This window comes from Harpia harpyja, chromosome 2 (genome assembly GCF_026419915.1).
Source record: "Harpia harpyja isolate bHarHar1 chromosome 2, bHarHar1 primary haplotype, whole genome shotgun sequence".
Classification (NCBI taxonomy): domain Eukaryota; kingdom Metazoa; phylum Chordata; class Aves; order Accipitriformes; family Accipitridae; genus Harpia; species Harpia harpyja.
Genome location: NC_068941.1, coordinates 16,997,105 through 17,010,403, shown reverse-complemented (window position 1 = coordinate 17,010,403; position 13,299 = coordinate 16,997,105). Strand labels below are relative to the sequence as shown.

Sequence of the window (13,299 nt, the reverse complement as noted above, 5' to 3'; positions counted from 1 at the left end):
ATCCAAAAACTACGAGGGAGAAACCCAACACTCAGTGTTGCTTTGACCAAGAACAGTATTGTTCCCAGTGCCTGGTGAAGAGAAGTAGGTCTGATCTCACTCTGTTGGTAAAATCAGCAAGGAAAACTAAGACAAAGAAGCTTCTCCAAAGTGTCTGTGGGAGAGGTGTCTCACGTAGCATTAAAAGCGTGTCACCACATGTGAATGCAAGGATGCTTAATTTCAGCAGCTGGTTTTTTGTTGTTTGGTTGGTTGGGTTTTTTTAAGAGAGAAGTAGGAGCACTTTGCATCAATCTTAGAGGAGGACTTTAGCTGCTACAGAGAATGATATTCTCCCCAGAAAACCTCAGTCACAAGAAAACTGATAGTTCCACAAGGGATTCTATAACTTCTTTTTAGAGAACATAATCTTCCAGATGCTTCTCCTACATCTCCTTAGCAAGAGAGGGTGCACTCATGCCTAAGATGCATTAGAAGAAGTAAAACTGAAGTCAGATAAGGAGAGAAAAAATCTCCCTGGCATCCTTTTTTTTGTGGCAGATGCATTGCTGGATTTTCTCTGCTTCACTGGCTTCAGTTTCTGTACCCAGAAGATACCTTTGGCTAAGCTCTTGGAAGACAGTTTCCCAGGCAAAAAAACCCCTGCTTTATAGTGGCCTCAGACGATAAACAGTTTGTGAGCCACCAGGCAGAGCAGTCACTGGAGATGGTGAAATAAGGAGGTGTCAACCATGAAGAAGTACTCTTACATATAATTATAGAAGAGTAGGTAAGCCTTTAGAGGCCAGAAAACAGCAGAGCCAAACCAGAACGTAAAGAATGAGATCTGCAGAATGAGAAACTCTCAACAAAATTACATAGACCACTCATGTCAAAACACAGAGAGAAAAGCAAAAAGAACTAAAATCAGAGATACCTCTAATCAGAGCAGTGTGATACTGTATTTGAACCTCGGTATGCTAATGGCATATAATTAAGCAAGAGGAAGTGTTTAAGTAATCTGAGCTTTCCAGCTTTCCTTCTCTTTAGGACACCTTTGAGAGATCTGAATTTCAGACGAAGGGGTGCTAAGCACTCTCTGACAGCCAGATCCTTTGAAGACACATCAAGCTACATAGTCAGAAATGCATACCGTACCCTACCAGTGATTTAAATACTGAGCTCCTCTGTTCAGTGACATATTTTGCTCAATGGGTAGAAGATGGTGTTTACAAAATGCGGTTATGAACTGTCCTGCTATGCTGTCTTGCAGTTTTTAGTGGGACCTTTATAACAAGTACTTAACAGTTTAATCCAGTATGTCTGTATGAGTAAAGGGTAAGGTATTTATGTGTAGCCATGCAAGAAAGTTGCATAGTAAGTGCATAAAGTAGGCTCTCAGGCAGAGTATTTAAAAGTTCTACAGGACAAGGACTGTAGTGATTTGGGGGAAGACAGCAAGAATTTTTCAGTGTGCTGATTTGGGCATGAATTGGGCTTAGAATCATCGCTATGCCTGAAATCTGTGTTTTCACATCAACTGTATTGTAATTATTTAGTCAGCACCTGATATACCTTTCTTTGCTTTAAAATGAATGTAACAATGATAATTCTGCACACAAATTGGGAACAAATGTGCTGCTTCTGTTATGATCGTTATGTTGTCTGAAACATCAGTCCGCTACTGCTTCATTACCCTTTGCAATGAGATTAGATTTCATTCATAACTCTAAAGAGGTGTGTTAAAAACTTCTGTGCATATATCATTAAGTTATACACCTTTTTGTAAAAGGCTATAGGAATATCTTTAAAAATGCTGGCAAAAGTTCTCCAGGACTATAAAATACCAGTTCTGTGTGCAAGATAAGGATTTCCATTCATAAGGATTTCTAAGTAGCTTTGGGGCTCAGTCTTTAGTGGTGGCTCATCGTTGTCAGCAGAGGTAGAGCTAGTGGAAGTGGTTTTATAGTGCCTGTATGTTCTCTCCTCACCAGCTCCTCAGGGTAGCCAAGGGTGAGTTTGGCTTCTACCACAAGAGCGAGCAGCCCCCACTTTGCTCAGAACTTTGCTTTCTTGGCAAGTTCCCCCGACGCTTGTCCTGTCTTTAGGAAAGAGCAAGTAGGTTCCAGTTGTGATCTTTATTCTGCATCGGGGGGGGGGGGGGGGGGGGGGGGGAACGGGGTGATGGGGGTGTGAAGGAAAAGAAACCCTTCTCCGGGCCTTCTGGGAATTCTCCTTTGCCCTGTGGAAACCCTGATGAACCAGCTGGGCAGGCGCTCAGCCTGCTTTGTGTTGCTGGAAAACGTTGTCTTCCACTGAGAAAGTTTTGAAATACTGAATGGGAAATATTGTTTCTTTAATTTCTCCCTACCTTGGGTTGGAGTAGAGCCAGAGATGAGATGCTGTATTGAAACTTTAAACTAATAGTTTGGATTTCATGTAAAATTTGTTGACAATAAAGGTAAAACTATAAACTAAAAGCTGGCTGCTATTTTGTTTGGATTTCTTCATGTTTTAAGTGGTCTTCTTGATGACTGTTTTTCAAAGCTGATTTTTCTGTGTCACCAAAATGTGTGTAGAATTTTTGTGATCTCTAACTTCCAGATACACAAAAGACACAGTGTCATATTTTGGGCTTGAGAAAATCCCTTTTTTCTACCTACAGTCAACAGTCTGACCTGACAGAGCTGTTATTTAAAGTTGATATTCAACAAATGGTTTGCGCAAAAGATGCTGCTATACTATATTTTCACAGACTAGTGTATAATTTTCACAATGAACAGAACTGAAAAATGTAAGATCAAGAGAGATTTCCATTGTTGTACAAATGTCTGGCACATGCCCAAACTATGTGAGAGAGGAAGATTAACTTGTCTGGGGACTGTTGAATATAAGTAAACAATGGAAGTTATTAGGCAGGGGAAAATTCATATTCCCGTTAGGTTTTCTCATCTAAACCAGAAAAACCTTGCACCTTCCCTTACAGTGCCTTAGTCTGAGTAGGCTCTTTAAAAGCATATAAAATAAATTCTGCTTCTCATTCATAAACTTACCCATCTGTGAAGCCTTTATTCAGAGAAACCTACCTGCTCAAATGCTTGCTGTAGTTCATTAAAGGCTCCCATTTGTACTCATAAAGACTCATTCATTGCCCTGAATAATATATACGGTATACTGAAAGAGAACCAACTCCCGCTTTTACAATCTAAATTAAACAACTTTGTCTAATAAAAGAAGCACTGTCTCATTTCTAACTAGGCCATAAGCCCTAAGGGTCTTGTATGTGTGCGTTTATTTATTTATTTTTGCCAAATTGTCCTACAAGGATCTGAAAGCTAAGTGAACCGAGCTGACTAAATTGTTTCTCTTTTTCTGCCTGCTTAGAAAGACTGAAACAAGCATGGGCACAATTGTATTGAAGCAAATACTTGTCCATAAACTTATTCTAAAATGCAGTGGGATGATCTCCTGTCCTTTTCTCAGTCCCACCTTCTAACCTTCCTAATCTTGAGAGTTCATCTCTATTATATGTGGCTCTTACAAATGCCCGTGATTAATAACTACTGTGATTCATTAGCCCATGTTGTTGGTATTGTTTCCCCAATGGGAGCATTTGCTATCTAGGGATAGTCCATGATTACTCTGCCTTGTGGAACAGTAAGATGCTTTCAATCTAATGCACTGTCCATGTTTTAGCATAAAATAATATTAAGGCATCCACATAATGGAACCATCTGAAGATCCATTTTATTAAGCACTGAAAGAAAATGTGTGTGTGTATTTGTATGTGCAAGGGAAACATAATCAGCAAATCTTTTTCACCAGAAACATAATTTCAGTAAGCATTTCGCGTAAAGATGCAGCTGTTTTGAGGTATAGTTCTTTGGACTTGAGGCTGAAAAAATACTCTGTAGCCAATATCTTACCTGGTACAATTAACTTACTCAAATTATGTACGGCCTATTCAAAGTAGGAAAAATAGGAAACAGAGGTAGGTTTATTGTATTTATTCCATTTCGTGGGTATTTATTTTAAATGCAATCTACCTTCAAGTACAAAGCTGTAGTGCTCTTAAAAGATTACTGTTTCAAGTTACTTCACATACCTTAACAGAGCATGTAACCTTTTTACATTATATGATCAACTTTTTGACAGTGCAGGGCCAGCACAGCTAATGGAATAATAGCCTGCAGGGTCCAGCTAAATGATATACGAATATAATCAACCTTTGTGATGACTATTCAAAAGTAATCCCTTTAGCTTTCAACTGCAACATATATTTCAACCAGGCAAAGCCATATGAAGAAAATCTCTGCAGACTCCACTGATACAATATGGCCTTCATATCCCCACAGTGTGTTTGCTGCTCACAGTGAGTTTTAAATTTAAGGTAATGGCTACTGTATATTCATGTGAGCATAGAACAATACCTTTGATTTGTTGGAGAAATGTTACATTAGCTACCAAGGGCCCTATTCAGTAAACTTTGACACAACCCTTATATATGGTTTACTGCTTATTCTAAATGGAATATGCCTGATAAAAATGCTTTGCATGCCCAAATTGTACAAATTCATTAATCTTTATATTCATAAAATCTCCAAGTACAACTGCCTCCGTTCCAAGTGAACCTAGTCAGGATACATGGCTAAACATGTAGGCCCAATCTGCTTTTAAAAAAGCATTGCATCAATTTTCATTTATCAAGGTGGAAGAAAAGTAGGAAGATCTTCAAGTGTGGGACATGCATGTTGTTGGCAGTCATATTTTTTGCTGTATCTTTATTCCTACTCCATTACATCATTCTAGAGATTATATAACTGAAAACAGCTGCATGACCTTTAAAAAGGCAAGTAATTTTTAAATTACAATAATGGGTTGTATCTCATCAGCTGCATTACGCCAACGTGATAATCTAGCATACCCTGCCAGATCATGGGGAGGGTATAAAGAATATGGTGAGATAGTCTTGCTTTCCCTCCCTCCCTTTTGTGACAAAAATGCAGTATTGGCTAATGGCGAGTCTGAATACGTGGAATTAATTGTATTAAAGGAAAATAGATGTAAGGAAAACACTGCATTGCCTTATGTTACTATTTTAGCATGTACAATGTAGTAAGAGTTCAATCACATTAAGAGCAGTTGCAAATATGGTCTTGTTTGCGTACATGTACCTAAATACGTGTAAAAATACACCCCCACTGTTGCTGTCTTTTGTTTGAGGTGGTGTATTACAGGATTTTATGCCACTTAAGCAAGTTAGCTATAGTGGAAGAGTAGGCGAGGGTATGGACTTTTCTCCTCTTTGTTTGCCATGCCACTTCTTGAGCCCGCAGAAAATTAGGGCATCCTCAGCATCCTGCAGCAGGGAGTTCCAAGGATGAGCTAACAATGCACAAAGAACCCCTTCTTTTGTCTCCAAGCCCACCACCTGCTACTTTCAGTATATCCTACCTCATTCTTTTATTGGAAGAGACAGTGAAAAATGGTTTCTGAGTCACCTTCTGAATGCTACTCTCATTCTTACTTTTGTCATCTCCTCAAAATATTGCCTTTCTTTTTTTTCAAAGCAGTTTCAGCTCCCCAACACAATAGTCCTCTTGTGATTCTTCAGTTCGTGGAGCTTTTCAGTGGAGTTCTTGTTTAATAAAGTCCACCAGTCTGAACAATGCAAAGCTTGGATTTGAATGTTTTCCCATCACATGGGCATGCAAGTTCAGGAACACAGGTGTTGCCTGTTTCATATTCTTTATAATCTTTTGAGAGAATGGGGCCTAAAATTCCTGTCCTGTCTGGAGTTAGTGATCATTTTAGCTTCAGTCTTTGTAGGTGTGGCTTTCATTCTTTTGTATGACTTTTCATTAATTGTATTGTGTAAAGGACTAGCAGCTCTGCTCAGGTTTCTCCCAGGAACATAATGAAATAATGAGATTTTTAGAAGTGTAACAATCTTTAGATAAACACATGTAAACAGCAAGAACAGAGATGCCAATTCTAGCTGCACTGAAAATTCAACCAGACAGTTTTAATTATATTTTATCAACAGCAGTGATAATATGTCAGGAACACCCTATTATGATTAATTATATTTACATACTATTAATACATATTAATGTTTATCCCTGCATTTTGCACAACACGATAAGATAGAAGGAGAATGCTTGATGGTGTGATCTGTGGTGGTACATATGTATTATCATTATGAATATGAGATGCTTTTATTGTTCCCAAATAGCACAGGCCAAACAAATGCCAAGAAAACATTTATGGCTTAGTATTCCATCAGTTATCCTTGATATGCTTCATATTTGCTGGGAGGGTAGAACTGTTAATCAGACAATAATAGCTTGTCGTCCAAGTGTGAAGGCAAAAGGCCAAAAGGTGCCCGAGAAAAGCAATTTATGCTATAATTCCCCATCTGTCATGTACACATCCCCACCGTTTTTTGCATGTGTCAGTGTATGTAAGATACATTGCTGTCAGAGACACACTTTTATGTCTATTCACTTGCAAATACATATGTTATTGTACATACCTAGTCACATTTTGGGCTTAGGTTACCCACCCATCTTGCACCACTTTTTCAACAATGAGCTTCCACTGGAAAGAGCAATAACACTGCACTGATGTAAAGCTGGGGTGGGCCAACGTTGTTCAGAGCCCTTGTTAGCATTTCTGAACTGCGTGAGGCTCTCAGCTGCTTCACGGTGTTTGAGTTCTAAGGCAAACTGAGAAGTTACAGACTCTGCAGCCATGAGCACAGCCCCTTGTATTCAATTAGGTTTTATTAGATTTTTTGTTTTAGACATGGTCTGCTCGTAAAGGAATTTCCATTGATGTACTTTAGGCCTGGTTCCAGAAAATGTTACCTGGAATAACTACATTGTTAAACACAGACTAAGCCACTAACGTACATGTTGCCCTCATACAAAATGAGTCTTGGTATAATAACTTACGCTAATCCTCAGATATTCTTCACAGATTTACTTATCCTATTCTTACTTGCATACAACTATGGATGAAGTCCTAGTTAGCAATTATACTTAATAAAAGCCTATGATAGAACGAAACATAAATTTTATTGAGTCTTGAGTGGTCCGGTAGTTTGCATCTGTTCCAATCATTGCACCAGCAGAGACACTGCTTTGAACGTTATTTTTCACCTCTACCAGAACTGGATTAATGTAATTCTTTTGGACATGAATTAAATTAGGATGCCATATAAGCACCATTGGTATTGCTGTGACTGAAAGAGAGAGTCCAGTTTTAGGCATCACAGTGCAAAAAGATAGTGACAAATTGAGGAGGATCCAGGCAAGGATTATACAGAGGTCAGAAAACATGAGCTCCTTTCAAATATTGAAAAGACTGCTTTTGCTTAGCCTCAAAAAGAGAAGATTAGAGGAAGGAAAATAGTCTCTCAAGCTATAAGGAGTTATTATAAAAAAGGACAGTGTTCCTTTGCTCTTCATGTCTACCAAAGGTAGAACAAGAAAAAAATCAGCTTAATTTGCAATAAATATTTATCTTAAGTATTAGGGAAGAAACAGAGCTATAAGATTGTGAAGCACTGGAACAGAGAGATTAGGGATGTTGTGAAACGGCCTTCATCAGAAGCCTTTGAGAATAGATTTGACAAATAGATGTCAAGGATGGACTAGATATATGTGCACTTTCTTCATTTGAGGAGGTGAACCAGATCAGTAGTTCCCAAAATAGGAAACAATCCCCCAGGGCTGGTGTGGTTGTAACTAGGCAGAGGGAGGTATGCTGCTGGAGAGTCACTGGGAACCGAGCAGAAAGGGCAGCTGGGAGGTGGGAGTTTGGTGCAGAAATGGAGCAAGGAAGGAACAAGGCTAGGCATCACAGATCGTGGGAGCAAAGGAAGCGTGGGGCTGCCAAAAGCTGCGGAGTGAAGCCATTGCCTCCCAGCCACCTGCTCTTTTGATCACGTCCCATTAGGAGGACCCTGCGGAGAGGTGGCAGCCTTACTTATCCAACCTCCTCACCCTGCTCCTGCTTTCTGCACTGCTCACTTCTTCCCCCGGATAGTCTTCTTGCTGCCTGCCATCTTTCGGTACTGTCTGCCATCATCTTCTCCCAAACGCATCTTTCTTGTTGGCTCCCCAGCTGGTCCCACCTGGACCTACCCTGCAAAACCGGCCTGTTGGAGAACTGCCGCACAGGAGTGCAAGAAATAAGAACAGAAATCCCTGTCAGTTCTGTATTTCTAGGATTATATCTTATGTGGCTCACCTCTGTGTTGTCTTAGATTTCTTTCTCTTGTAACTTTTTACTGTATTATGTGTTTTTCAAATAAACCTTCTAGGCTTTTTTACTATTAAGAATGTTGTAAGTCTAAAACACTAATGCACTTTTTGGTTGTTTTTTTTTCAACAACAGAACTTAATAAAGAAACAAGTGCTTCAAAGCCCCTGTGAGCCTCTTCCAAAGACACCAGTTCTAGATCCTTCCTGGTACAGTATTTGCTCTTAGTCCATAGTCCTTATTCCAATATGCTGATTTTCGCAAAATGTCGTTGGTATCAAAATTCAACCTGATTTTGACAGGCAATCGCACCACCTCTATTTTACTTTGTCCAAATAACAATACTTTTCCTGCTTATAAATGAAAAAATTCACACTTCCTTCAGATTTATTACTTGGTTTTCCAGTTTCAGAATTTAATTGCCTTTGATCATGTAATTGCTTTTAATTTACAGAAATAAGCCTTTGAGATAGAAACAAATTTATTAACCAGATGCCAAACCCAAATATAAAACATGTAGATATCAAAGTGTATATATAAACTTACAACATTTACTGGGTTTTTATTTGCTGTTTTTCATTATAGAGAATGCCTGCTTACTTACAGAGAAGCTGATAGATGTATAATGAGTACAGGAAGATCATTGAAGAGTCATGCAACAAAGTAGGAATTTTGGTAGGAATTTTGTCATTTAAATGGGAGCACAATGTTGCGGTACAAATATCTGAGAGCTCTAAGTTCTTTTAGGACTGAAGTGTGCCTTCAATATGTATTACATGCTTTTATCAAAAATAACTGGTGTCATTGAAATAAATACAAAAGAAAAAGCGTAATATAGAATAGAAAGTTTGCACTTTGTGCCCCTAATGCTTATTGTCTTCCAAAGTGTCAAGATCTTCCTGTTAAGATATTAAACATCCTTTATACCTACTGAATGAGAATCCAAGATGCTCAATACCTTGTAAGATCAGGTTCTAAATGCATCTGGAGAGTTTTCTTTAAATCGCAGATTATTGTCTCTTTCAGAAAAAATAAACTACAAGCTTGGTGCCTTATTCATAGGGCTATCAGTGATTTTAGCATCTGTGCTTAACAGTTGTGGTTCAACTGTAACTTGAATAAAATAGATCCAGCCTGGGTGGCACACTATGGTGCAATTTTGATCTAATCTATAACACAGGTTGGACCCAAAACACAACTAAGTTTGTTTAAAATCTGGTTGAGCACACTCATGAAGCTGTTGAAAGCCTGTACAATCAAAGCTTTTGAAATGCCATTGACAGTCTCAAGTGCAACATCAGTCTATAGGCACAGCTGAAACAACTATATTTAACAATGAAAGTGCATCTTGTAGAATACCTGTATGTCACATTTTCAAAATTGAACCCAAAATTCCCCTTTTAGCAAAGCCTGTGTTCATTCACACAATCAGGTAAACTAAAATTCTGCCTAGATTCTTTTTGGTAAATAATCTGAAGCACTGATTTTGGAGTGTGTGTGGAGAATTGTCTCCCATTTTGAGCTGATGAAATTCTTGACAGTGGTTTCCTCACATGACCGACCCACAGAAGTCTGACTCCTGTGGTCTTCACTGTCCTCAGAGGGCATTTTCCAGCTACCATCGCTGTTGGCCCAAAGAGATAGAGGACAGAAGATGGTGGTTATCACTTTGCAAAATATACGTAAAAGCAGGGTTTGGAACCTTTGAATTTTATTTAGGAAAATTCATGCAAACTTTCCTAATTTCATGTATTAGAAAACCTGTTCTTTCAAACTATGCTTTTCAAACAAAGCTTTATGAATCCCAATAGTCAACCATTTCTTTCTTTAAACGGAGGTTTCCAGATTCGGAGTTTGAAGCAAGGTCCATTAGACCTGTAATCAGTTTTTATGACAGTCTTTGCAAAAGCAATAACTTTTGCCATAGTAATAACTCAATTCACTGGTTTTCTTCAGGATTGCAATTTAAGTAACTGGTTGACATGTGACAATAGGATTTCTCCCTGTTAAGGTATGGTAAAAATGTATCATTATTATCATTAACTTGCTCTTATTAGACCATTTTTGATCAAGATGCTGTGTACATGCAATGTAAATACAAATACCTCAATAATTTTCTTTTACTTAGAGGTCTGTATCATCTGAACACCAAGCTTATTACAGCAATGTTCATTTAGAATGTTTTTACAAGGCTGAAAAGTTGTATAGGAATGTTCCTACATGCAATTATGCACATAAGCATGCAAATCTCTTTACTGAGTGTTAAAAAGAGGCAAACATTTTATGAAAACCAGGAAGAGAAACAGGACCATGATTTAAATATAAATAATAACAGTATCCAGTTTACCCTTGTATTTTAATGCTATTGATATGAAATACAAAAAACATTATAAAAACAGCACAATTTCACAAATAATATCTGAAGATCACAGTAATCTGCAAACTCTCCTAATCTTGATAAGTATAGCAGGACTGCTTGTAAGAGATCGCTGGTTTAGATATTTGGAATTTCTTTTATCAGAATATTGTTGAAAGAAATGGCATATTTTAATTTATCCTTCATAGTAAAAAAAAATATAAATAACATAAACTAAGCAGACATTCTAGAAAAGACGATTATCAATTTTTCAAGGGCAAGTTTCTAAATACTTAAGGGTTTTGAACCTCACGTACATTTCTGCAGTAACTGAACATTCTGTGTATGTGTCCCAAAAGTTATTACGCAGTTACATTAAATAGCATTCGTGATCATCACTATTTTTTGCCAATCTGCACTCATTACTAAGTGATAACTTTTGTATGCTTGTGAAAAAATGGCCACAAATTAATCCTCTAGAGCATTAACTCTCCCATACTTTCAACAATACTTTTTAGTCCTAAAGCTTTTAATAAAAATAAGGGGACTTTTGTCATCCTATAATAATGTAAATGCAAGTTGTGTTCTTCAGGGTCAGGAAGCTTCAGCAGAAAATTATGTTTATTGAGCTAAATGTACCTGCTTCCCATCCCAGTAATGATTGGTCTGACGAGTAACTATCTGTCTGGCAGAATGCAGGTGTTGTTCTGCTCCTTGCAGACTTTTTCAGCAGGAAAACGAAGGCTCTGCTTTCCCCTTCAAATTAATGGGGCAAGGAGGTTGGGCAGAAGGTTGTTCCATACATTATACTTTGAACAGGATCCTGGAATAAACCTCTCAGCTGTCAAAAGCAGTCAGAGTTCCATGGGTCACGGGCAGGCCTCGGTGAAATGCCTCGCATGATCCAGCTGAAAGCAGAGTGCTCACTGGTACTTGGCTGCAGTGTCAACTCCGTATTTTTTAGAAGAAAAATCACCACTTACTGAATTACCAGCATTTCTTCCAACATCACTATTCTTTGGTGATCTTTTGCCAGACGTGGTCCTGCTCATCAGATCTCCTGAGATCAGAGCTCAAATTAGTATAATGGAACTTCTGTACTTTGTCTCTTTATGTGAGAGATGTGCTCTAATTTCTTTAAGGAGCTCCTCATATGGAACAGAATTATTCTCCCCTCTGTCTGGTTCATTACCGTTGTAATCCTTCCTGCAAGTTTTTTCCAGAAAGCCTCTAATCCCCTGACCCTTAAGACTTTGCAATCAGAAAGGAGGACTCATGAGAGAGTATGAATTGCAGTTGCAAGTTTTTCTGTGCTCTGAGAAATTATAGGCATAGTTGACTTTAATGAAGTTAGGAAAGCAGGTAAATCACTTTAGCCTACAATGCCAGTTGTCTGTTTCAAAACAAAGACTCGTCAAACATATTATAGCAGATGAATCTCTGAATAGTTCTGAAGTGTAATATTGATGTCTCTCAAATCTACATCTTGTGGGTGCCTAAGGTATGCGAGACTGGCAAGTAAGACCGCTTTTTGAATAGTGTTTTAGCAGGTTTCACTGTGGATGTATCAGATGGTATTGACTAACAATTCATAACACAGGGGAAGGTTGTACCTCAGAAAGGATTCTGTTTATAATTATGAAAAGCATGTTTTCTGACCATTAATAGGGTATATCTTGTTAATTATGATGATATATAAGGTATTTCACCTGTGAAGCCATTTAGAAAATTAATGTTTGAGTCACATAAAGGTCATTGCCATTCTGGAAGGAATCCATTCATCTCGTAATAGGCCATCCGAATATAGACTAAGAAATACACTATATATAATTACCTAGAAATAGATGGAATAAATAAGATCAATGATAGGTATTACTAAAGCCACACTTCAGTTTCCTGCTAGGAAAAAGTAGGGTGTAACTGGAAGAAACAATAATACACATGTAAAAATGCAAGAAAAAGGTTAAAGCCTTAAGTAGTTATGTGAGATTCAGCTACTACACGAGGTGAGAACTCATCAGCCTTCAGAAGTGGTGTACATCAAGGACTTTGTCCTGAGATTCAGTCAGGTATTTCTGAAGACAGCTCCTACAAAGAAAAGAATGAGGATGATTTTTTTTTTTTTTTAAAAACTGTGTCTTGTTTGACAGCATAACTTCATAGTATCTCTATATTTGCCACACTTATGCTTACAAGTAGGTAGAATGTATGTGCTGTCTTTGAAGATAAACAAATAAATACCTTAATGAATATTTCCACGTGTGAGTCTTCTTTTAACACAGACGTATCACTGAAGAGTGATGCTGAGCATGAAGGAGCCCAGCAGCTATGATGGTAAAGCACATTGCCGGGAGTTTAACCGAAGGAGATAAACTTCTCTTCCTAAACTTTTAAGGTTTAGTTTTTAAAACTACAGAATAAAACTCCAGAATGGCTGTTGGTCAAGTGAGCTCTCAAGCCCATTGAGCAGAGGAGGAGAAAGAGAAAAAGGTGCAAGTGTGCCTTGAACGGAAAGCTTGCTGTTTAATCCTAGCTGATCCGTGGGCTGGACAAAGTGAGTCCCACATTCATACCCACTTGCTGCAATGCTGACTTGGAGGAATTAGTCTCAATAGGTGAGAAAGCAATTTAGTACCTAAAATCCCCTGTCCCCGTCCCTGCTGAATGAGTAGGTTTGTTTCACTGAGGTTAACAAT

At 38.2% G+C, this 13,299-nt stretch overlaps 1 protein-coding gene across 1 annotated transcript in view; it reads left to right on the top strand.

Moving 5' to 3' along the window:
* TTC29 (tetratricopeptide repeat domain 29) overlaps window positions 1–12,776 on the top strand; it is a 151,545-nt gene extending 138,769 nt beyond the window's left edge. The window contains exons 11-12 of the mRNA XM_052815364.1: window positions 8,383–8,456; window positions 8,833–12,776. Of these exons, the coding sequence (XP_052671324.1) occupies window positions 8,383–8,420 (38 nt within the window). The 3' untranslated portion in view covers window positions 8,421–8,456; window positions 8,833–12,776. The remainder of the gene's footprint in view (window positions 1–8,382; window positions 8,457–8,832) is intronic.
* Window positions 12,777–13,299: the final 523 nt, after the last annotated feature.